Source organism: Mizuhopecten yessoensis, unplaced genomic scaffold (assembly GCF_002113885.1).
Source record: "Mizuhopecten yessoensis strain PY_sf001 unplaced genomic scaffold, ASM211388v2 scaffold7493, whole genome shotgun sequence".
NCBI lineage: Eukaryota > Metazoa > Mollusca > Bivalvia > Pectinida > Pectinidae > Mizuhopecten > Mizuhopecten yessoensis.
In genome coordinates, this window is record NW_018407075.1 from 162,061 (window position 1) to 188,804 (window position 26,744).

The 26,744-nt window shown below is 35.0% G+C and overlaps 2 protein-coding genes across 3 annotated transcripts in view; both read right to left on the bottom strand.

The window, feature by feature from the left end:
• Positions 1–6,214, bottom strand: part of LOC110453762 — a 32,152-nt gene extending 25,938 nt beyond the window's left edge. For both annotated transcript variants that reach the window (XM_021502900.1, XM_021502897.1), the window contains exon 1: positions 5,803–6,214. The gene's annotated coding sequence lies outside the window, so the exon portion shown is untranslated. The remainder of the gene's footprint in view (positions 1–5,802) is intronic.
• Positions 6,215–10,007: 3,793 nt separating this feature from the next.
• LOC110453758 (MAM and LDL-receptor class A domain-containing protein 1-like) lies at positions 10,008–24,125 on the bottom strand. Its single transcript, XM_021502892.1, has 14 exons — positions 24,054–24,125; positions 21,979–22,200; positions 20,623–20,876; positions 19,787–19,967; positions 18,613–18,756; positions 17,788–18,044; positions 17,048–17,120; positions 15,907–16,110; positions 15,074–15,336; positions 14,694–14,772; positions 14,074–14,286; positions 13,226–13,479; positions 12,629–12,707; positions 10,008–12,050 (listed from the first exon to the last, which is right to left on the bottom strand). The coding sequence occupies exons 1-14, from the start codon at positions 24,106–24,108 to the stop codon at positions 11,239–11,241; spliced, it is 3,090 nt and encodes a 1,029-aa protein (XP_021358567.1). The 5' UTR covers positions 24,109–24,125; the 3' UTR covers positions 10,008–11,238.
• Between the last annotated feature and the right edge of the window lie 2,619 nt (positions 24,126–26,744).

Sequence of the window (26,744 nt, forward strand, 5' to 3'; positions counted from 1 at the left end):
CTTAGTTATGGACAAGTTATAGACATGTGGTATTTATGGCAGATTTATCATTAGTTATGGACAAGTTATAGATATAGACATGTGGTATCTATGGTAGGTTTAACATTAGTTATGGACAAGTTATAGCTATAGACATGTGGTATCTATGGCAGATTTAACATTAGTTATGGACAAGTTATAGATATAGACATGTGGTATTTATGGTAGATTCAACCTTAGTTATGGACAAGTTATAGACATGTGGTATCTATGGCAGATTTATTGAAGTTATCGACGGATAATATCTATAGACATATGATATTTATGGCAGATTTAACATTAGTTATGGACAAGTTATAGATATAGACATGTGGTATCTATGGTAGATTTAACATTAGTTATGGACAAGTTATAGCTATAGACATGTGGTATCTATGGTAGATTTAACATTAGTTATGGACAAGTTATAGCTATGGACATGTGGTATCTATGGTAGATTTAACATAAGTTAAGGACAAGGTATATCTATAGACATGTTGTACCTATGGCAGATTTAACCTTAGTCATGGACAAGTTATAGCTATAGACATGTGGTATCTAAGTCAGATTTAACATTAGTTATGGACAAGTTATAGTTATAGACATGTGGTATCTATGGTAGATTTAACCTTAGTTATGGACAAGTTATAGACATGTGGTATCTATGGCAGATTTAACATTAGTTATGGACAAGTTATAGATATATACATGTGGTATCTATGGCAGATTTAACCTTAGTTATGGACAAGTTATAGACATGTTGTATCTATGGTAGATTTAACCTTAGTTATGGACAAGTTATAGCTATAAACATGTGGTATCTATGGTAGATTTTACCTTAGTTATGGACAAGTTATAGCTATTGACAGGTAATATCGAGGCAAATTTTACTACAGTCACTGACAAGTAGTATATATATATAGACATGTTGTATATATAGCAGATAGAAATATATATGAAATCAATTGTAAAAATACACTTCTAGATGCGTGGCAATACACCGGAAACACCAGCATTCCTGGGGATTTTCATCCATGGCGTTACAGCATTAACGCATTAGGACCTGTAGATTTAGCTAACTCCCGTCCGGCAGTAGCACGGATTGATCATGCAGATCGATCACAACCCGTCCTGCTCTTATGTATTTTCAATCAGTCCGGAAAGACATACCCTTTTATGTATTATACGCACCGCACCACAACCAATATTCGCCCGTTAGGCCATTCATATGGAAATGTCACTAAATTGACCGAAAATTGTCCACCTATTGTTCGACTACCGCGAAATATGAATTGAATATTGGAAAATGGATGAATATAAAAGAGGTCTATTGGTATTGCATCAGATCTTTTATAGAACAAATATTATCAGTTAATCGATTATTTACAGGTAAACAGCCACTTACAAGGTACCGTGCCGCTTACTTTCGCTCTTTTTTCTTATCAGCAGGAAAAAACTTGCATTTCTTATTTTCCTTACATAGCAAATGTTATTAACTTTCCGTTAATACCTTACTCAGGATGTGAAACATGAAAAAGATATAAAACAAAAAGAAAATGAAATTTATTTTCTTACGTGACGAAAAGAATTCGATAATTCACATAATGGCCCGTATGCCCAAATTGGCCCCATTAAAATGACGATAATTTTTGTCAATATTTGGCACGCTGCTTCTGTAAACCGAGTGACGTAATATATCTTTACAAATAACATGGAAGCCCGTTTATTGAGTAAACTTTACCTCTGACCATGTCGAACACATAGTCGCAAATGGATTCTGCTCTCGTGACATCTCGTGACATCTCGTGAGCTCGCTTATGCATGATAATAACGTAAACATGGCTTCAACCCTGCTCCTGGTGAGATAAGTTTCAGTTGGGAAAAGGCTTCGCAAACTTATACTTGACATAAAATAAAGTCATTGGAATTTGAAATCTTTTCATACCAATATACTTATGATATAAATGAATTTTATTATCATATATTTTTCTCTCAGCCGTGATATGTACCTGTACTTAAATAGTAATTGTGTGTAAACATTAAATCAATGCGCATGCAAGTTACTGTTGCTCCTGGACCTTATATAACAAAATTGTATATATAGATATATATATATATATATTATTATGGTTCCTAATTATCATGTAATTGTTTTCACAACTGGATCTCCTTGTCCAAAGTCAGTAAACACTAACAGGCTCCTTGAAGTGCTCAATGTTCCTAGTAAGACATGTGACCGTCACAAAGAGACGATATTAATACTTCCTTGTCATCTTGTCAGTGCAACCATTATCAAAACATTTTCCATAAAATCAATTCGATACACGCATTACACATACTTTAAAATTGAAAAAGTCGAATCAAACTTATTGAAACCAACACAAACGTTTAAATAGAAATAAAACATATTCGACATGACGGCTGTTCAAGATATCCCTCGAACGCTGCAAACATTGCTACCTCATTGGACTGTTTAAATTGCGTCAATATATCTTTTGTGTGAATACACTAATGAGCAAGATTTAGGGTAGGACATAAACACCCACGCCTTATGCGATGTGATGCTATTGCAGTATCAAGCCTAATTATCATTCGTTGTTCATTGGATTACAATTGTTGATGAATCCACATGTTCGTGGGCGTAAAGGGCTTCACCGGGCATTTGGCATTCCTGATTTGTTGACGTTCCTGGGGCGTGGGTATGCTTGACCATTTGGAATCATTGGGCCTTGGGTATGCCCTACTTTGTTGGAATCACAGGACCTTCGGCATACCTTACCTTAATTGTTTACTCAGGCCTTTGACATGGCTGAAAATACTCTCTTTTTTTGCATGCCTGATTTTTTGGGAACTACCGTACTTTTGATGTGTCTGATTTCGTTGGAATCGCAGGGCGTTTGATATGCTTGCATTTGTTGTTATACCAGACATTTTACATGTTAATATATTTACGGATAAAACAATTGTTCCATAATTGTTACTGTTTTCCATTTTGTCAAATTCTTCTTTGAACGGAAAATGGATCAATTTCAGACACATAAAATACATTCTAAGCCACGCTGGTATAAGAATGAATGGAACACAAATAGAAAGACGTTTCAGCACCAAGAAATAAATAATTGACGCGAGTTTCCATTGGTTTTATTTTATCCGCCGGTAACAATACCTGTCAGGGTAGGTCGGTACTGTTCTCTGTCAAAGTCGGACGAGAAACAGAAATCCATATTTTTATACAAGAAGGACCTTTAAAATCCATCCGCAAGACAATGCCCTATTGATGTATCTTACGTTCATTGGGTGCACCATTTGTAGACTGCATGCTATTCAAAAGTAAATGTCCAAGTTCTATGTGTTGTCTTCTTTATTGATTTTAGCATTATCGATCAGTTCCTTTATAAACTTGGAATACACTTGATCCATTGGCGGAAGCGATTTGCCTTGCTGGCCATGGTGTTTCTGCTACAGTTTTAGAATTATCATAATTCGACAATAAAGCATACGTGTTGACATTTTGTCTTATAAGACGTTGTTGCTGGTTCTTTACTTATCATGATCACTGATTTCTTTTCAAAATGTCTATCATCCGGTTAGTCAGGTATGGGGTGTCCGAAAAATACTATTTTTAGTAGGCTAACCAGAGCTGATAACTGGAATTCAAACATGCCATTGACATTATTTTTTATACAATGTTTTTCTTTGTTCGTGGCCAATTGGTTAAGGCGTCTGACATTCTGCTTCAACTAACCCTCCACCACTGGGTTGTGGGTTCGAGGCATACGTGGGGCAATCGCCGGGTACTGGCCGTAGGTCGGTATTTTTTCTCCGGGAACTCCGGCTTTCCTCCGCCACCAAAACATGGCACGTCCTTCAATGATCATAGCTGGTAATAGGACGTAAAACACAAACAAACCAAACCAATTTTTGTTCAAATGTCATATGTATAAAAAGTTGTCAGACTAAGGGTTTTCGAAGTTTACTGCCTGCTTAGCTCCTAAATAGAATAATATTTTCTTTGTTTCTCCCAGATAAAGTAAATATTTAAAGTACAACTTTAACATCTTTGCAAAAAAAAACCCACGTATTTTAGCCCATCTCATCTGTTATTCGGCCAATATCTAAAACGTAAAAAGGGTTTTGGGGCACGATAACACCGCAAAAATGAAATGATTAACCATCAGTCAAAAATAAATAAAGATTGTGCACTTTGTGACAAGTTTTTGACTGCTACTTGGAGTGCTACCTGCTGTTAGGTAACGGATAAAGAAAAAACAACTTCATGCAAGTTAGAATAACAAGATGTTCATTATACGCACAATCCAAAACTGACACTTTTGGAAACTTGCCAAATAGCACATTTTAATGTATTCCAAGCGAATATGAAAAGATAGAGAAATAAAGTATAAGTCACGAAAACAGAATATCTAAATTCTGAAACAAATGTAAACACTAGAGCTCCAAAACACTATTTGGTTCAGGGTGTTATGTACGTTCAAACACGCCCTTTTAAAGGTTATTTAGTATGTTATCTAGTAAAGGGGTTTTCTACATTTCTAATAGGTCGTTAATACCCACTTCATTAAAGATATACAGCTTTAGAAAGGTAATGGAACAAACTATATACAAGGTATATGATATATTTCGATGGATTCGACGATAAAGTTAAATTGAGCGAGATGAATCTCGATTTTATTAAAATCTTTTATCGCCGCGCGGAAAAATTTAATACCTAGTCGGTAAACAGGTTTACGGATATTATCACAAAGAAAGTACCAGGTCCTTGGTTTCCTAGACCGGATAAGCCTGCAGCGTACGACAGGCTTATTATATATAACGTTTATGTTTAATTTGGAATATGTTCATATATCGAAATTTATCCCTATAAATAAATGTAAACGTGATTCAACACAATCGTCTCAAGACATGACCAGGTAATAACCCTAACATGTTCTAATATCAAATACTTTATATCACGTAAACAAACAAATTCAACAAACAAACAAAACATTAATAAATTACTTGAGCTAACGAGTAAGTGCTGTTCAACTCTCCATAATAGTACATTGTTACCGCGAGTTGATTTTTATTGGTGTTTCATGCTATAGATTATGTTGAATTCCAGATCAAGTCTTTTATTCAAGTATTGATAATTATTCAGAATATATCATGGGTTTAAGCAGAAACTTTCTGGTTCGATTCATTAGAATATGTTTTTGAACATCAGTTACTAGGTCCTGATATTGTAGTTTCTTATTGATCCCGACTCCTGGTTTTTGTTTTTGTGTATTGCCTTTGTGTTATTTGTGTCTATTGTACTTTGTTTAAATATATACATGTTTTAAAGCACCATGACAATACATCATTGATGGCTTGATAGGCACTAGCTGCCTAACAAAATAATTTTACCAAAACATAGGCTTTGTAAACAGTGTATTGTTTAAGAAAATGAAGAACACATCTTCTTCTGGCTTGGATACAATGTAAATCTGAGAAATGAATACCATGCTCTACAATTTTCGACAAAGTGTTTTTCTTGTAAACACTTTGTCTGAAGATGATATGATTGTCCATATTTTGTGCCCATCCAGTCGCTAGAATTCAGGATATTGGACTTTTGTTTTAGTTGAAACATATATGATTATTGTTTAAATTCACACTTGCTTTTCGTTGTATGTTGCACGTATTACTAGTTGCCTTCAATTTACTTTATAACTAAAGACAAGCATTGGATGGAACAAAACAAAATTGAGTTGCGTCTTATACTGTATTAAACAGTTAATCACTTACTTGACAATGTGGTTCCTGTCTCTCCCCGACAAATACGCTTGTGGCAACAGATTGGGTATATCCAAGTTGCAGATATGATATTATTAGCACCTTATAAAGTCATATTATACTTTATATAAACTACGGATGAAATTCAGACATATATATATATGCACAAATACATATGTCTGTTCATTTACAGCCTATATCAGAGGCTAGGTGTATTTGTACAAACATCCCACTATCATATCGCCGTTCCTTCGCAACCAGCGTTAGACCAGCTCCCACACGAGAAAGTCCCACTATCCCTCTGTCCATAACACCACCAAACCGAAGAAGGTATCCACTCATGCGAGTCAATGTTCTTACAATGTATTCAATGTCATCTTCTTTAAAACGAACTTATTAAGTCTGCCCAGTACCTCTGTGCCTGTTCAACTATTGAATCATATTAAATGGAAATGAATATCATATCGAAGGGAAGGTCGTGTTATTGAATGCGCGTCAATCACTCCGGAGGAGCCGCTAGTCCCGATCAATGGTTTACCTAGAACCATTATTGACAAAATGTCTCACCTATTGCACTCGGTTAATAGAATTCTACTTTAACGCTTCTCACAAAATTCTTAAATATGCTTATTATATGTGAGCAATTTAGATAAAGCTATTAATTAATCACAGTGAACCCTGACAATATCAAAGGGTACCAAAACACGTGGTTGGATATGTGTTTTAGTGTAAAAACCAGCCATATATCAATACAACATGTCTAATATTAATGTACGTCTTTTAAACAAAGTGTCGCTTCAGTCAGGTTTCACGGTATCGGGAAATGGATGTGAATCAAAAATGATAATTAGGTTCAGAAGTAATAGGTGGTGGTCAGCGCTTTTTTTGTTTTGTTTAATTTTTGTTTAATTTTTTTTATTAATATATTCATATTCTTTTTAAAAAATATTTTGATAATGAATATCACTGTTAAATTGTTTTGCGTAAACAATAACCAGAAGAAAATGAAGCGTGAGGAAGTCCCTAATTCAAACTCAAAGTCAACATAAAGTAAATGACATTTTTACGTGGTGACTTCATAAGTGAAAAGAGACTTAGACCAGATGTTCCGGAAGAGAAATCGTCTTCTACTTCGTCGAGGACACCCGTCTTGAAAAGAATTGTCCAATCCAAGTAATGACATGTCCCCAAACTGAGGTTGTGGGTAGTAACAACAATACAACAAGGCACATCAATGAGCAAAATATACAAAAAAAAAAAGAAACAAAAAAAAAAAAAAATCCCCATGGGATGATGATGCTGACCACAATATAAAGTTTATACCGACAAATTATCAGGACTTTACTACTTGTTCTGTGTAATGTTTTCTAAATAATGAAATTTCTCAATTTATCTCCCGAAACACAGATGGCAGAACCTGTCCCGGTGAGTGAGTCTCCACAAACCAATGCCATACACGCCGGTTGTGTAGGACCAGGATTATTGAACCTTATCAGGTGGGTCTGGCTGCTACCGGGAAAGCTTATCTCCAAAATAACCAAACCTAAATAGGGAGGCAAACAGGAACCAGATAAGGGTATGGCATTTTCTGAAGAGTATGACTCCCCCCAGGGTTCAAATATGCTTGAATACAACAGGTAAAGTTAACCAATAATCTTGCGTGAAGTATATTTGTCAAAGCCAGGTTGTGAACACAGGCGTAATACTTCTCGGTATTATATTTTGATTTTTTTTTTACGTGACCAGTGTATATATTTCGTTTGATGACAAAACGTAGCTCATGATCAATTAAGACATGTTCGTGACAGCATTACATAAGTTCGTGTTCAGTACTTTCTATTATATTTATAAATATTATCCAAATTTATTTTCATTGCATAAAAAAAGTTAAAAAGCTACATTACAATTTAATTGATGTCGATATTTAGAGCAAAGAAATCTTTGTCTGAAGATTATATACATTTGTATTAACAAAACATTCTAGTCATTAGAATTAATAGAAGTTTAAGTATGATATAGTTACGATGGCCGAGAGCGGCCGGACACTTTTCATTACTTTTATGTTCAAAAGTGTACCATGGTACACTTTTGAAAAGTACATTTTTGATCACTTTTATGTTTACAAGGATACCATGGTACATTTTGGCAGAGTACACTTTTTATCACTTTTATGTTCAAAAGTGTACCATGGTACACATTTTGGTGGTACAATTTTTATCACTTTTATAAACTAAAGTGTACCATGGTACACTTTGTGAGGTGCACTTTTGAATATAGAAGTGATCAAATATGTACATTTTTAGCTCTAGCGACCGATAGTGGCCGGACACTTTTCATTACTTTTATGTACAAAAGTGTATCATAGGGTACACTTTGTGTGGTACACTTTTATTCAGTTTTACAGTCAAATGTGTACCATGGTTCACTTTTAGATGACCGAAAGCGGCCAACGGTTGATAAATGACATTTTGTGTAGAAGAATATCAGATGGCCGTGGGTACCCAAAGGGGAAACAGAATCAATTTATATAAAACATCATTGTAATCTACAGTTTGTAACAACATTATTTTTTTCAGCTCTATATTATAAAAGAAACAATGTTTTCAGTGGGATAATTTCCCCAGTATTGTTATCATTGTTATTTGATATAAATATATAGTACATCACATATGCATACGACTGGTGGTTGTACGGTGCCCCTTTCCTGTTTAATCATCTTAACATTGTGTTTCTAAATTCCGTGCTTTTGGCCCGGGAACAACGATAGTGGCTTGAGTATACTGTACAATAATGTAAGTATAACCTATTAAGTACTTGGTGGTAAATCCGCGGCTATGTTGATAAAAACAACAGACCTGTTTCCCCGCCGTCATTCGACAAGTCAGGAGTAATTAATTAACAACGGTTCCAATGAAAACCTTTTGTAGATATTATGTTATAAAATGTGTAACCAGTGGCCGCTTTTGGCTGTAAATGAGGGACAAATACACACTTAAATGTGTACCATGCAAAAATGTACCATAGTACACTTTTGAACATAAAAGGAATGAAAAGTGTCCGGCCGCTCTCGGCCATCGTTTATAGTATATTTTGAATGAATTTGTGTGCTCTAGTTAAGAGGAGTTTTCTCCCTTGGATGCTATTCTATGAACGTTCGATTCTTCTAGGCCCGATGACCATGGACCGATAATAAAAAATGAAAAAATAAAAAAATCGATCGGGTAGACGCTACGGTCCCCGCAGCTATATCATCCTTCAAATACAAGTCGTAGGTTCTAAAAAGTTAAGCATCATTACAGTTTTATTATTTCTCTTTTGCCCCTTCTTTTCTCTTTTAAGGAAAATTGTTATGTTTCCATGACATCATGTGTCATCTTGATGTCTCTGTTGTACTGGTGTGCTGAGTATTTCTCATGGCGTCCGTACTTGCACGCTGTATGCCATTTGTCCAATGTATGACGAAGATGATCTGCTGTTTTACATTGTTGTGTTTTGACATTTTTGTTTGTTTGTTTAAGTGTTACAATGTTCAGTTTAACTAAAACATAGTTTCATGTTGACGTTTTACAGTTCTCTTACTTACGTTTTTGTTTCAGTGGTACAATGTTCAGTATTGGGGTTTGGGTGAATCTGGACTTTGTCGATTCGTATATTGGAGTTTGACTGTAATAAAAACAATATTAGTAGCATATGGCTATGTTTCTATTCCGGCTAAGAAATGAACGTAGATAAATCGAGTTCTTACGGAAGAGTTTTAGCCTATATACTTTTTTTATAGATTTTTAAACGATGATCTCTTTATATCTGTTCCCCTCGTATCTAGGACACACGAGTTACTTCCCCTATATTCCAACCAAAACGACCTTTTTGTTTTGTGAGGATTTAAAAGATTTTGTTTTCTTATCCACATAGATATGATAAAACTAGAATTCGTCAAATCAAATAAAACTCCAAGAGATTATATATAGCATTGATGTTAACGATATACGTAGTTATTTTTAATTCAGTGACATTCCCCAAGGAACCAAGTTATTGTTTTACAATTGTCAAGCAAAAACATGTCGTAGGTCAATGTGAACTCATTGAACAATCCACCATACTTATTAGCTTACTAACTGAACGTGAACACGACGCCTACAATTACAAGGTATGGCGGTAGACTACACGTCTCAATAAAAGAGTTAATGATAGAAATACAATAACATAAACATTACACTTCTAAAACTGTTTTATTGATATCAATAATAAAAACAAAAAGCACTCATTCTTCTACTGACGTAGACAATATACAAGCTGGGAAATTTAATTCTATCATTAATATTAAGAAAATTATTGTATTGAACCATTCAGTAACTAAACATGTAGTCATTGAAACTTTTACTACAATCATATATACATATTGTTACCAAGATAATATTATCAAATTATGCGTTCATTCAGATAAATAAACATTCACACCCTTACAAAGAAGTGATCTCTTTCGGTATGACAATTCAAGGAGCATTAACAGTATTTATATAAATACGCTAATAAATGAATAAATAGTTTCTATTTTATAGAAAAAGCATATCTGTACTTATGGGTAATCTTCAAAACAACTGTATAAGTTCATGTTATACACGATTTACGATATCAATATAATTATTAATTGATTTGTACACTTAATAACTTAAATCAAACAATATTTTACACTGGATAGCAAAACATCAAGTGGCGATTTTATCCTTACATTGAATTATAAAAGATAAAAAGTATTGTTATCTAAGTTTTTGAAAATTACCTTTTCTTCATTTATCTATTTATTTTTGCGACTATATAACATAACTATTTGCATTACCCACTCTATTAGATATTTTCGGTTCAGTTCGATACACTCGGATGATATCCCTATATTAGCGTACATGTAAAGTATGTTCCGAGAAACGGAACAAATAGACGAAGATGCAAACTGTTACTACCTCAAAACAACATGCGATTGTGCCAAAGCAACAAAATTACTCCCGCTAAAATAACCCAATGAAACATCAATAATCCTCGACCCCATCAATAATTATAATTACTGAACTGCTAAAAAAAGCAAAACAATAGTCAGAAGTCTCGGGTTGAGGCATCATGACTTAAAGCTATCGTGTATGACAATAAATATAGTAGTTTATGGTGATGCGCTATAAAACTTCTAAAACATATGATGTAAATCGTTGTTCATTCGGTAGCTTAACTATGGCGATATATTCTCAGATCTTGATCTTTTCGCAAATGCGACACCTAGATGATATAAAACAAGAAACATATAGCTGAAAGGTCACGTTAAACGTTTAGCTAAACACGCAGAAATTGTTTTTTATGTTTCGTAACATGGTGGATGTCCCAATGGATTTTAAACACGCAAACATAAGAAACATTCTTTGTTCAGTCTTACATTGATGTTTTGATATTGTGCATTTAAATCTATACATCTAGTTTCTTATACCCGACTACATTTACAACTGATGAAACTTGGCTGGTTGTATTTCCAGCTTGGCTTTTGATGTTTTTATTATTAATGTCATGCATTGGAACATTTTTGTCCTTTTGGTTCGTCACTTTTCGATTCTTTTTCAGAAGGTAGACTGCTAACACAACAGAACAGATACCGAATACAGAAACGCTGAACCCTATCGCTAAGGCCTTCGTCTCCATACTAATGCTGCTGTCAGTTGATTTTTCATTGCTACTTCCATTGGAACTCGCCTCTGTGGTTTTAGAATTCCCTGAATTATCTGACGTGACAGTTTCAGACACAGATGGCACCAATGTTTTTGTTTTAGGTGACGTTGCAATATTTGGCGCTTGTGATGTCACAGTCTTTGCCAAAGTTGACGTCAACGTCAATGTACTTGCAGATGTAGACACCGTCGTTGATGGTGTCGAAGTGCTTTTAAATAATGACGTCACTGATACAGTTGAAGGTGACGTCACTTGTTTTGTACTAGATGAAACAGGGGAGGTGTTCGTGAAAGATGTTTGTAATATTGTGTGTTTTGATACTTGTGGCGTTGAAACAGATTTTGACGTTAAAATCCCTTCTGAGATGTTGACGGTAGTATTTGGTAGATATATTGAAGATGGCGTTGGTAATGTTGTTGACGATGACGTTACTAAATCGGACATTGGCCGAACTGTAGCAGACGGAGACGTCGTTCTCGGTTGAATGGTCGATGGTTCGGAGGCTCTGATTGTAGAAGTTGTCTGTGTGGTTGTGGACGACGGCAATGCTATGACTGTGAATTAAGACACATGCTTGGTTTATATGTTTTGTTTACGAGATCTAGATCTGAATGATTGGCTGCCACATTTTCACGTGTATCCCAATAGACAAATATCCAGAAAAATATCCATATTAGCAGCGTAGCATAATACATGCTTGTATACACGAAGCATTGTGAAAATGCATTTCAAAAACATCATTCCACGCGAAACGGAAATGTTATTACACAAGGACATGATAAAAAATTCCAGGGTGAGACTAGGACCTATCTTGATGTGTCGGGATTGTTATTAGACGTTGAAGGCGTATGAACTGCCAAAGTATGTTTTGACCTATCATTGATGTCTATCATAACACGTTTATAAACACTCCCCACTCATCAGAATATGTCGAAATATATACCTTTAATTGATTTTGAGGTCCCTAAATTATATTTCAATTTAAAAAAAAAATATTTTTAATTACATCAGCAAATGAAATGTCGATGACAACAAACTGAACTTTTTTGCATTAAATAGAATTTTAAGAACGAATTTTTGAAGTTTTTATATTACACACTTTCAAAGATTATACATCTTAACAAAATATTACCTGATGAAGATTCAAATACGCTTATTTCATCTATCCCAACTGGCCCAAAAGTGTCTGTTTTTTTCGACTGGAACACCAGCTGAAGATACAATAAAAATGTGATAACGACATCTGAAAACATTCCTGCTAATTAAAAAACATTTGGCTAAGTGAAACTATGCTGGAATAATGTAATCTCTTTCACCTTATATCCGATACAATACATTGCCGTTTTGCAAAAAAACATCTGTCTTTGGGAAATCAAATAAAATCTGAGCATTTTGATGTCGTAACCTCTGATTTTAAAAAGCAACATTTACATTTATGCTACTATTGGCAGACATTAAAATACGAAACGGCATGCCGAGCAACTTTCCAGACCACAACTCAAGACCATCGTTAGCAGTGTGGCAAACATATTGACATGCTATGTTCATGTTACGATAATTGTATAAGATATAAAAAAGCATTGGTAAATTTCACTATACCCATATAACTGTACCAACATAAACCCGTTAACATACAAAAAAAGATAGAGATGAATATTTTGTAAAAGGAGCAGAAAATATAAGGCTCAGATATCTTAATTACGATAAACAAAGAAGTCAGTATACATACTTTGTAGGCAGTTTCTGTTTTAACAGAGAGTGAGACAGCTTGCCAGTCGGAATGCTCATGTCCGTCTGTTGACCAGATCATGGTTTTCACACCGGAAGTGAACTCCAGCCAGACCCCCAAATTAGAGGACAAGGATGGGTTGATGTACCAAAACGTTAAACAAACATCTGAACCATTGAAGACGGGACTTTTCAACTGAGCGATAGATCCATGTGGCGTTGATATTTTTGCAGTGTCAAGGACAATATACGGACCTGTAGATAGGACAAAATATTAATTCAATTAAAGCTTTACCAGAAAAGTGGTGTTTTTTTTTTACCTTGGAGTATAAGCCAGTCCATATAAAAGATGTAGAAACCAACGGGAGTTTTTTCTTGCTTAGAGTAACTTCCCCTTTCAAGATTTGCATACGGTTTGTGGCTCTTAAATTCGTTTGTTGTATTATTCCTGTATGAAAACATTGGTTAAGTGTAAAGGAACCGAGTTTGACCCCAGCTGTTTTCCAGTTTTTATTTTTATTTTTTTTCATTTTTATTTTTAAAAAAATACAAATTTCGCACAACTATAATTCCTTCAACTGCATAGCGACATGTGATTCTTATAAAGTATTTCGATTGAAAGGGTCACTTATAATAGTGACAATGGTAAGTTCTATAGTTTAATTTGTTGATACCCTTTATCTTAATATATTCATTATTCTTGTGTTGTTTAACGATGACTACAGTGCAGTCAAACCTGGTTACGTAAGCAACTCTATTAAGAGACCAACTGTGTTAAAAGACCACATGCATACGGCGGTCACTTTCTGTACTCCCCTAGTTAGTCTCATAAGACAATTTTTATTGTACCTGTCTTTCCTCCTGGAATGACGTGATAAGAGTTGTTGAGTTGAATCCATTGCAATTTGTCCCCGACAGAGGAATAGGAGCACACAGACGAGTCGAATGAGCACGACATATCAGCAATATCTTGTTCGTCGTGAGCATCACACATGTGACCAACCTCGAATGGAGGTAAAGGGAGAGCAGTTGTCGTTGTAGTGGATGTAGTAGTTGTTGGGCCTGCAGATACAACAGGGTTTTAAATATTTGTTTTTTTCATTTTACGTCAGGATAAAAATAAAAACAAAGAACTTATACAGATATTTTGTTTTCAGATAAGTCTTGGTTATAGCATATGTGATGTACATTTTGGAATGTGGTATGGTTTATAAACCATAGATGATAATGTTTCGCTTACACATTTTGAAGAGTTAATTAATCAAGAAGATTTGAACATCAGGCATGCAATAGATTGATCTAAACATGTCACTTGATATCAATAATGGGCTGTAAATGTAGACACTAACAGAGATCGATCGATGGTGCAAATTGCGTCGACGGAGAAGCAGATATACAAAGACAAGACGGCTTGATTCATTAGCATCAAGGATGCATATCACAACATCAATATTCTTTTACATACGTACATGGATTATTTTCCAAAGACATATCGTCGACCCCGATGACTGCACCTGGTTCTCCAGCATAAGATCCTTTTATTTCTATCTGTAAAATGTTCACACATGCATTATAAATATCAGTCAATATGCTCAACCAAGTTTTGGATTTTTCATATAGAACTAACTGAACCAACTGACCAAATGTAACAAATATTATACTTATATATTGGATTTTTGAAAGAAAAAAAACCCGCAAATACAGACCTAACACGTAATTTATATTCATCTATTAAATACATTATTAGAATGACATCCAGGTTCTAAAAGGGCGCGTATGCCTACAAAATACGACAATAGTCACCAATCAAAAATGTACGAAGTAGGAAAGACTGCTTGTTTCACAATACCTGGAAAGGTGTATCACTCCACAAGTCGACTTGTAGGCTTCGCCAGTGTGGACCGTAGTAGCCGCTTAGGTGCTCCAGCAAATGTAGTTCTCCCGTCCGTACCTGTCTCTTAAACACGGTTATTGTACCACTCAGCGTACTCGGCATGATGTAGGCAAGGCGGAGACAGGCCCCTGTCTGTGGCTCCAGAGCTGGGGACACGATAGACGCTACGTCACCGCGGTGTGCCTCGGCACTCATGGCTTGTAGGGACAAAAACGTACCTGTAGAACCAAGGAGACCTATTCTTTACAAACCCACAACAGAAACGTCTTAAATTTTGTTTGTTCTGCACACGACGTGCAAAGAAAAATCAACAGGTCATTAAAATAAGTAATCTAGGAACTTATTGAACCTTCGTAAACAATTAAACCGGGTAAGACTTTAACATCTTACGTGTGACCTGCATGACAAAAGAACAACATAAATCTGGGGAAATATTACACAATGTAATATCATTATATTTATCGTAGAAGTCAATTTTGTCATCCGCATATTGTTTGCCTGTGTCTTGTTTTTGTCTTTTCTTGACGACTTTGAGTTTGGATTTTGTCTTCATGTGTTGACGCTGTGTAGTGGTTTTTCATTTTGTAGTGACATCCTGTAGTTTACTTTGACTTGTGTAATGACGATGCGTGGTGAGATTTGTAAATGTGTGTTGACGATGTAGGGTTTGTGCTGTGCGTTGTGTAGTATATATTTGGTACTTGTGTGTTGGCGCTGTGAAGGATATGGTATATTTTGTTAGTTGACCTGATTCACATTTCTGTGACGTATTTAAGTAGCCATTTTACCTGAGCCTGTCGTGTTGTCCCCTGTGACGTACACCCGACTGAGGACTGTCAGTGGACTCAACGTCCTCTCCCACTGAACGTAGCCGGGATCTGTCACTGGTGGTAAAAACCCGCACGTGTTCACCTCAAAGTCACATGATATGGGAAGAGGCACGGGAGTCAGTTTGGTGGTGGTAGGAGCGGCAGTAGTTGTAGTCACAGTAACTAAATTATAATATTATTGTTATAATAAAAGAAGAATATCTGAAACCTGCCATATGTGTTAATATAAACATACAGTTGCTACTCACAAAAACAGAATTACCAATAGGTGCTATAATGTAGAGAGCTTAATAATTTCAGTGAGTGTGTTGTTTGTTGTTTTTTATTCCATCAAAATTTCATAGTTTTAAATAACTTTTTAAACAATTTTAAATGTTTTTCTTTTAAGGATCTCCGTACAACGGTCGAAAACTGTAACAACGCTTTGGAAAAAAAAAATCCGGCATGACTATAGTGTTGATGAATCACTTCTAAAAAGAAAGCATTCCTTGTGTGACTGATATGACAGCTAAGGTGAAATAAACAAGACATAATCAACAATGGTATTCTGAGTGTCTAACCGACTGAGCCTCCTGGTCAGCGGAAGTGTTTAGGCCCCATCAAGTGCTACAGTTATATCATTTGTACTTGAGCGTTGACGACGTTTATACTATAACTATTCATGATATCTGTAAAGTATACATATACACAGAACCATGGTAACTAAATATGTATTTCTTTATTTATTTCATTACTGTGTACTGTATATTACTGATATTGGGCTCTACTCGCTATTAGTAAGAAACTCTTCGTGTTACTACATTGTAACCTAGTAAACAAATAAAACTGAACTATTTTAACTAAATATGTATTCTTTGCTTTATCTCATTGCTGTCTATTTATGAACGTAACACACACAGGCGATCGCACCTTTAAAACTTGTTGATAGATACAGTATTCCAAAAATTAGTTACACGGCATCAAACAGCTGTTTTGTCCTTCCAGGACTTATGTCGGTGTTAGAGGCAGAATCTTCCACCATTTATAATGAAATATGAACGAAACACACACATAAGTGATCACATCTATATTGCTACATGTATATCTAAGATATACTCACTATTCGTTAGAACGGTGTCGTCAATAGCCAGGTCGCTCATGTAGTGGTACTTAGTTGTGGCCTCGAACTGCAACTGTGTGATAGATAAAATAATGGTTATATGTTTATATTCAGTGTTATAAATAAAGTAAAATTCTTCTAAATAAATTCTTCTGAACAATCACTTGTTCCTTGTACAAATATTCCTAAAATAATTTTACTGAAGTCTGGTTTTGCTTATTAAAAAGAACATTTTTGCCCATCAGATGTAAATGTTCACGACGTTTAGGTACCCGAAAGCCAGCAAAATGCTAATTATATACACAAAAAAAATGTTTCCTTAAGATTTGATCACATTTCACAATTTGCAATTGAACACTACCTGTCTCCAATTCAAAACTGTTTCTAAATTGCCTATCTGCCGATAAGGGAAATAAACATTTGTAAGTTGTACAGGGTCAATTTGAGATATTTAAGAATAGAGAGGGAACATGATATACACAATCTACAGCCTATTCAATTAAACGTGCAATTTCAGTAGTAATGAAAAATGTCTATCTTTAACTGCTTATTTAAATCAAATTTTACAATTGTACAGCTTCAATTGGATTCACAGCAGGATGTGTCCACGGAAAACAATCAAAGACGTGTAGCGGGAAACGAGCGCAGCACAACATTTCAAAGTTGTCAAAATATCTGCTGTTGATAGAAGGTGGGTTAAGGCACATCCCTGATCAATGTAATAAACTCGCAAAACTCACTGTATACATTCCCGGCGGAAGGTCAATGACCGCCTGTGTCCAGTCCGGCCCCTGACGGCCAACACGTGACCACACCTTACGTCTGTCATCCCCGGAAACGTTCTGGTAGAGGGTGAGGGATCCGACCCCAGCCCCGCTCATTATAAACCAGAAGGAGAACTGCAGGTGCACGTCCGAGTCGATAGTATTACTCTGCAGTACGGCCTTCCAAGTTGAACTCCTGACCTCCGACCCCCGGATGTAGGCATAACTTCCACCTAGTAAGGGTACAGGAAGTGTTTGCCTGTCAGAATATCTCTTGTTCAAAAAGGAGCACCCCTCAAGGACCTTACGAGATCTTTGAGGACAATGTGGATGCTATTAGCCTATGGCTTAACATGTATTTATTTTCAATAAAGAATGTATATCATCATTATTATAAGTATATTATTATTATATTTATTATTAATTATTATTATTACAAGACTAGGAATAGAAAGGTATTAATAGAAATACAGGTAAGGATGCGCCTATCTAATACTTCCATGCAGAAAGCAAAGCAAAGCTAAAGTATTACTGCACCATATTAACTACATACATGTTTAAACAACATGTAAACTATTTTAGTATTCCATGCTTTCTTATTAACCGGACAGTCGAAACGAAATGGTATGCTTCTTTTCACGTTAAAATAATATACAAATCAAACCCGTCACCCATAAACACATTTAATAGTATATCTATTCATATCCATGGAAATCCTGTTCATGATTTCTGTACAGAACAATTATAGAGAACAAAAGTTTTTTCAAATTCAACATTTGTGCCTTAATGCAGAAGTCTTACCCCCAGTGGTATGATCGGATCGAGGGGCAGATAATCCTTGCGCTTCCTCGCTATCACCAAGGTGCCAGTCGAAGTTGCTGTCTTTACCGAGGTGCCAAGAACAGGAGTTGTTCTCGAAAGTACAGTCAATGGCGGTATCATTTCCTGTTACACATACAACATTATAGGTGTTATAAGCATAGACTTGCATATTCTGAAGTGCCACAAGTGTTACAACACGGGTGCACGAAACACAAGTTGCCGATGGCTCAGACAGGACTCGATTAAGTGTAATACTTCATTTTACAGGCTCCTAATTTATATCCTGCGATATTCTTTCATTTTTCAATTTCATCATTGATTGGTTAAATTGATTCTTTTTTAATCATGACCTACTGATGTAATAGAAATGTTGATTTACAGCGGTGGTTTTTTTTTAAAGTTAATACAGTGCGCCAAAATGATTACGAACTTCAAAGAAAATACGTTTCTGAAATGAGCATAGCTTCGTTGTTTTCTTAATGATCACAGCCACCTGTGCATGATGACAGGATATGTACATGAATGTGAAAACAAACACTTACAGTAATTAACGCTCTACATACACTTTGTTGCAACTAGACTTCCGTATATATATTTTTAACACAATTAAAACCGTGCAATAAAATAAAATAAACAAAAATAACAATAGAAGTACATTCTTTACACGTACATGTTTTGAACATGTAAACACAACATAATTAAAAAAAATAACACATGAATTGGTATAATTAAAATAGAAGACCATTCTTTCCGTGTACTTGTACCAGAAAAAACCCCATTAATTGTTGTTATTGGGAAAATATGAAATTATTATGAAAAGTAGCGAAAAAATAACGACAAGTGCCGAGGTGTCCCATTGATAATGCCGAGGTGACCCGAAACAAGTGTCGAGGTATCTCGAACCGTAAGTGCCGAACTCTCCAAGTGCCGAGATGACCTGTTACCCTTTAGAATCATAAAGTAGGGCGCATAAAACATTGCACTTCATAAATAAAACAAAATGTTTTTTAACCAGTTTAAATTCATACCAAACAGATCTTTTAGCAAAACATATGCCAATGATAATACTCTATTTGTAAAATTGAAAAGCCTGCTAATTGAACATTTTACACGTTCCACGATAACAAAATATTACAAAAAGTTAACTAATTACCGTTTAATTCTTGTGGAATGGACGGTGTAGTCATTTCGTCGAGGTACACAGCCGGTGTCGTCTGCTCGCAATGTATGCCTTGGCTTCTTTGTGGTATTGTAGTGGAATTCACATTGTAAACATTGACGTCATCCAATCCAGTTACGTGAGAACTGTCTTCTTTTTCCATTTTAAATATCACCTACAAATGATGAAATTGTCATTTCCATTTGTAATGGCACCTCTAAAAACACAAATGACGCTTCAATTCCACTGAAGCATAAAAGAGTCTCGAATATTATAAGAATAAACATTAAACAAAACATTATAGTTCGTTGCCGTTCTGAAATAAATGATTTTTGTTCAAATTTTACTCCAAATAGTTCCTGAATGAGATTCTTAATATAGATCAAGATAACCGATTACCAATCGATACCATGATGAATCATCATGTATCTTTCTTCTTTGCGGCGAGTGAAACTGTTAAATTATGCTAACAATTCTATCATAAAAAGTTAACAACATTTACTTAATTGTCAGAAAACAACCGATCATAAAATGTAAGCGAACAACCAATCATACAAATTAATGTCAGCGAACAACCAATCATAAAGTATTCGCTGATATTATTAACAATTAAGTAAATGTTGTTCGCTAACTTTATGTGTTGAATTGTTAGCTGAAAATTGCATAATTTAATAAAATGTCAGCAATCAACCAATCATAAAATGTCAGTGAACAACATATCCTAAAATGTCATCGAACAACATGTCATAAATTGCCAGCGAACATCCTATCATAAATTGTCATCGAACATCATATCATAAAATGTCAGCGAACAACATGTCATGAAATACCTTGTATTGAGTCTCCATATGAAGCAGTAGTCCCGCCTGTTTCCAACTATTAGAGCTAGTGTGTCCATTCCAAGCTAAATTCCTGCGCCCATTTGGACATTCAACGATAACCTGTAGATTTGATGTGGACTTTGCCCGTTTGTCGTACCAGAAGTCTATACAGACGGTCCCCACTGGCATCTCAGGTAACGCCAGTTCAAATGACGTCCCACCTGCGGCCCTTGAGTTACTCACGTCTGGCTGAACGAAGTACCCTGGACACAGCATCGAAAATACGATATGATATTGTTGAAGATGACGCATATTTTCTCTGTCTGCGGTATGTATTTTTAAAGGCCATACTACTTCGGTGCTTGAATGAAATCCAGTCTGTAGATGTTAAATGTAACTGGTATAAATAGTCTAGCTGATAGAGTCATGAAGTTATTCTTGTTTTAAAACACGTAAATTTTTCTTAATAATCTGAAATAGATTAAATTGATAAATTGTAAATTGTAAAATTAATTATTCTGTTGGTGTAGGTGGACAAAAATCACTGTTTACACTTGTCACGTAATACACAACTACGTCATTACTAAAAGTGATTCTTGATCAGAAGGTTCAATACATGATCTACCTCTCGGATTTGCGCTGTGTCAAAAATGTAATAATATTTATACAATTCGTATCCGTATAGATTTGTATATGTCTTAATATTTACACAGGGAACTCATATAATCGAACGATGAGTTGTCACTATGAACATGTCGAGAGTATTGAGCTGTTGACAACTGCAACACCTAATATCGTTTTAAAGAACATTAGGTGGTGTAGTGGTAGAATGTGGAAATGTCTCGGCTTGACGATTTGGTGCGATAGGTCGTGGGTTCGGGTCCCGGACATGGCACGAGTCATAATATTGTGTTCCTTCGTCATGTATGTTTCTATGTTATATTATTTATATAACGAATCCCCATACCACTGCCAAAAACTGCCACTACGCATTTGATGGAGTTTTTTCTGGCATTACTATAGTGTTTATAAATCCTTTCTGAAACTAAAACCATTCCTTGTGGGACTTTTATGACAAATATTAAAGATGAAATGAACAAAACATAATGAACAACAGTTTTCATAGTATGAAAAATAATCGGGGATAAGACATGATTCGAACCCTGGACTTCATATTGTTATACATTCGCTCGAACCGGCTGAGCTACCTGGCTAACGAAAGTGTCCAGACCCATCGATGCTTCAGTTGTATCCCAAATGAGTTTTTTTTGGGGGGGGGGGGGAGGGTTCCTGTATATACGTAATACCAGAGTGCAGTGGGACAGAAAAAACATGTGTACATGTTTGTTATATACATCCACTTACCGTTGTTGTTTGTGTGTTGTCCTGTCCCTCCAATACCGAAAAATCCTCCAACTTTATCATTTTTCACAACCCATCTAGCGTCATGGTTAAGATTCTGATAGCTACATAAGTCTTTATCAAAGGAACAGCTGGCATTTCGTATCTGATCGAGCAGCTTGACCGACGCACAGGAACTGATTTTCGACACTCTTCCTGCAAAAGGGGAATCCGCTGCTACAAGCCCTGTAAAGTCAAGATACAAATATTAGGATTAACTCTATATGTCATCTCCAAAATGGACACTGCGGTTCAACTATTTTACGGCAGACCTATATTTTATTTTATCCACTTGTGTAAAAAATAAAATTGCATAAAACGAGTAATGTATTCCAAGAAAACATGGATGTTAGTTTTACTGTTTTGCAAGACTAATGTTCAATACATTTTAACTGCATATATTTGAAAAAGTATAAGTAAGTTAAATAAGACCAGGTGTTCCGGAAGGATAAGCGTTTGCATTAAAAGTGGTGACGAATTCAATACGGGATGACTGTTTTGCTTAGTGTAAGATTCTATCAGGATTACTTTGCAGGAAATAACGATTTCAGTATTAGTCTTAACAGGCAGGTGAACATGAAGCTTTAACAGATACGATATTACGTTTTTTAACACGGAATAAATTATATTATTATACTGATTGGATTTTATTGATATCCTAACGGGAAAATAAAAGATCATCGTCATCATGCGCTTGAGTTTCCACGGTTATAGAGCTACCACAACCAAGAGTTCCGCGTGACTGAAGCAGGCGACATCAATGGCGCGTCAACTTGACCATCTTTGCTATTGCGTTACTGATGTTTTAGCAGCCATTGCCCTTGTGGTAAGAAAACACAATTTTTTGTTTCTCCTCAATCAATCATGTTTCACGAGTGCTTCGCTTCGCCCTCATGAAACATGATAAATCTCTGAGAAACAAAAATTCGTGTTTCCCTACCACAAGGAAAATAAATATATCAAAGCGTCATATGAACTTTTCGCGTCATACGTCATCCATTGATAAGTTAAAAGAGCTTGATAAAGAAAGCAATATTATCAACGACAGATAAAAAAAAAATATCGACAACGATACGCTGGAGTTGAACATCTGAACAATAGGACGCAAACCCTTAGCACATGTAAACTAAGTTGTTATGCAAAGTGTAGTAGGGAGCTCCCCTGGACATTTTAATCAGGACACTTACATCATCAAGAAACACAATAGCATAACAAATCGATATTCTGACAAAGATGAGAGGTCGTGCATCGCAGAGTCGTGTAGAATTACACGTGGCTGCACTAAACAAACCTTGATAACATTTCTTATCTAAAGAGATGTTTCATGGTGTGCTGTTGTCCTTTCCTGCTTCTTAAGTTCCAGAAAAACAATTTGTGACTTAATTGGCTTCTGCATACCCTATAGATTGTACACATAAAAAAGGATTTGTTATCTTACCATGTGAATATTAATTAACTTTTGAATTGTGAAACAGTGTTTTAAATTCTGAAGAAAAGTTACCAGTCACACGCACACAAACTTTAAAGAGACGTTAAAGAGCTTCTCATGCAAAAGAATTTAATTAATTGAAATCCCAAGAATTTGTTTTAAAAAATTACACGCTTATTTTTGATACGTTCTTGTGTTCGGGATTTTCAATTCTTGAATTTTTTTATGTATTATTCCTTTTTCGTTGTTTGATTTGTAATTTACCCATTTATGGGTTTTTTATGTAATTGATGCAATTACTTGAATTATGCTTCTGCATATATGATTTATTGCTATTTCTATTCCAACATTGATAGTAATCGATGTCTTAATTTTGAGATAACTACACAACTGATATAACATCTTCTAAAATGTATATTTACAAAAAGGTTTTTTCCCAAGCCATCTAGCTAGGTTTAAAATTATTATACACTTGACATTAAGTCTTTCTATATTGCCTTGAAATTTAAAAAAATACAAAAGCAAATCAAAACAGGAATTAACATATGACAATATAAAGTAATACAAAATAATTAATTAATGTATATATTCACGACGCATGTCGACTTACCTATTAATGCAATTAAGAACAGTGCAGCCCACAGAACTGTCTGTGTAGTTTCCATTATGATAACTCCGTCGACAAAGATTTTTCAGAATGAAGTGTAGTAGCGCGTATGATAGCGTTATATATCAATAGTGTCCCCGTAGATAGGTCGACCTGCCTGAGCCCGACCTGTTGGATGATAACATCCAGATTGTATTTCCAGGGCGCACTGATAACATTATGAATATCTCCCTAAATGTTGATTTATACCTTTGAGTAGTCTTAATTGATATGGCAAAAGCAACTGGGCAATGGGGGAAAGTGTGTCACTGGGTTAGCTAAGAGCTTGGTACCAAGGTACTCCTCCCCCCAAAGTTCCAAGCGTATTGAGTTGACTGTGACCTTAAACGGTAATTTATCAACGGAAGTGACCAAAGCGTTAATGACATTTTGATAGGAACCACAACTCCTTTCCAAACACTGACGACCTTCTAACAAAGTGACCTAAATCTGACACACTCCCAAGTCTGTTTTTATAAAATGACACACCCCCAGACAGATTTGGTGTTTACTTACTTTACTTGGAGTATGATATTTATTTCAAAAACATGTATGAATATTAGAAAAATTACAGTTCATAAAGCAAAGTGTTCATGGATATGATGGAAAAGAAATGGCATACTGGCTATTAAAGTTCGATCAATATCTAACATGATTTCCAACAATAAATAAATATATCGATATGGATGGATAAGCAATAAAAAGTTCCATATGTTAACAGGTTATTTAAAACATTTTTGGTAGGATTGTTCTGACGACTAATTATAGGTAAACCACTTGATTTTCATTTTCCCCGTGATATTTTATTGTCAAAATTAGAATAAAAACAAAATTCTCATCACATTTTATCACTTCCAAAAGGTTCAACTGTTAACTCGGGGTTTCTATGAAAGTATTTAACTTCAGCATTAACACTGTAATAAGTTACTAATTATCATATTTTTCTGAATACATTTAGCCTATAAAGCTATCAAAAGTTCTCATCTGTTTCTCCTAGTAAGCGTTGTTGTCACCATACAATGTTAAAGTTAACAATTCATTATTGAAAATGACTTGGTCATACGGTAAGTGTGTCACCGGATCATTCATTAGATTAGTACCAAGGTGATTCCAGTAGTTTCAAACGTATCGCAGTGCTTGTGACCTGAAATGGTCATTTATCAACAGAACTGACCAAATAACGAATGACGTATTGATAGAAACAGCGATTCCTTTCCAAACATTGACGACCTTCCAACAAAATGACGCTCTGACCCCCCACCCCCCACCCCAGTCTACTCTACATTAAGAACATTTTGTTTTTTAAATATACGAGACAGATCTTATATTTTCAATGTTAAAAGGTGTTTTATAAACATTTTGTCCTACTCTGTATATCTGCATGTTAAGAAACACTTTAGACATTGATTTAATTGTTTTTAATATCCAGTATCTCTTTTTTGTCCTTAATTGACGAAATTATCATATGATACAATTACAAATGCTCACCTTGCTAAATGTCTAAATAGATGCTTCCTTGATTTCTATTAGAATTGATAATTTATATTGATGATTGAAGATATGAATATGTTGTTGATGGATAAACACTTAAAGTTTCAGACTTAAACATGTTTACTTATCTCGTAGATCGGCTGTCAACCATAAATAGAGATGATCAACATGTTTCTTCTTTGACAGATTTTGACTTGTTAAATACATTTTTATTGACGCAGTTGTTAACTCGGATGTCTCTTTAGTTAGTATGCATCATGATGTAAATCTACGTTGATGAGTTACATTTTATCATGGTTTCTTGATAAAAGTTAGCTACATGTACTCAATGCCTCAAAGGTCATAACTTTGAAAAGACACAAAGGAGGGACATAACTAATGTAAGATTGTCACTTACTTCTAGTTTGCTTTTTTTGACCTTCCAATAGTATAATAGCAGGTTACAATTCAAAACAATCTTCTGGGCTTTTATTTTTTTAATTTTTATTCATTAATTTGTTGTTGTTAAGATACGAAGCATAAGATTGGTAAAATGCCAAGTATAACTCCATAGTAAGGATTCAAAACGTTTAAAAGTAATGCTTATCTACTGGTATCTTGAAGTTTTCAATGATAAGTTCTATATTTGGCCATGGTCACTCTTGTTAAACTTGGTCAAGCACATGTATTACAGGGTCAGGGTCACATTGGTACGTTCTTTACCAGCCACAACAAATAATTTAAATATTTTAAAAAAAATTGTCACGTGTCTGAATTCTGGACGACAAAATGTATTACATATATTCTATATAAATTTTCCCAATTCGTTGCTCCAAAAAATTGGCCTCGTCTTTCACTCAAGAAAGAATAAATGGAATATAATTTATTTGTTAACGTTTCGGCTAAATTTTGTTCACAGAAGACAATTTCAAATATTTCGTTTTTTGTTACTGTCAGCATAAGGATATAACCAATACATTTGAATACATTTTGCATGTTAATTATTTGCTATCTCTTATCATTTGAATTATAGTTTCCTCTTTCTCGTTCGTGTAGAAGATTTTTTTCTCTCGCTATATCTAATTTTAGAGTTTATTGTATACCAGGAAATTTCGCCTAGTCAAATATTCGCCCTTTACCGGTAAAATGTATGTTCGCCCAGTGAAACGTTCGCCCTTAACATGT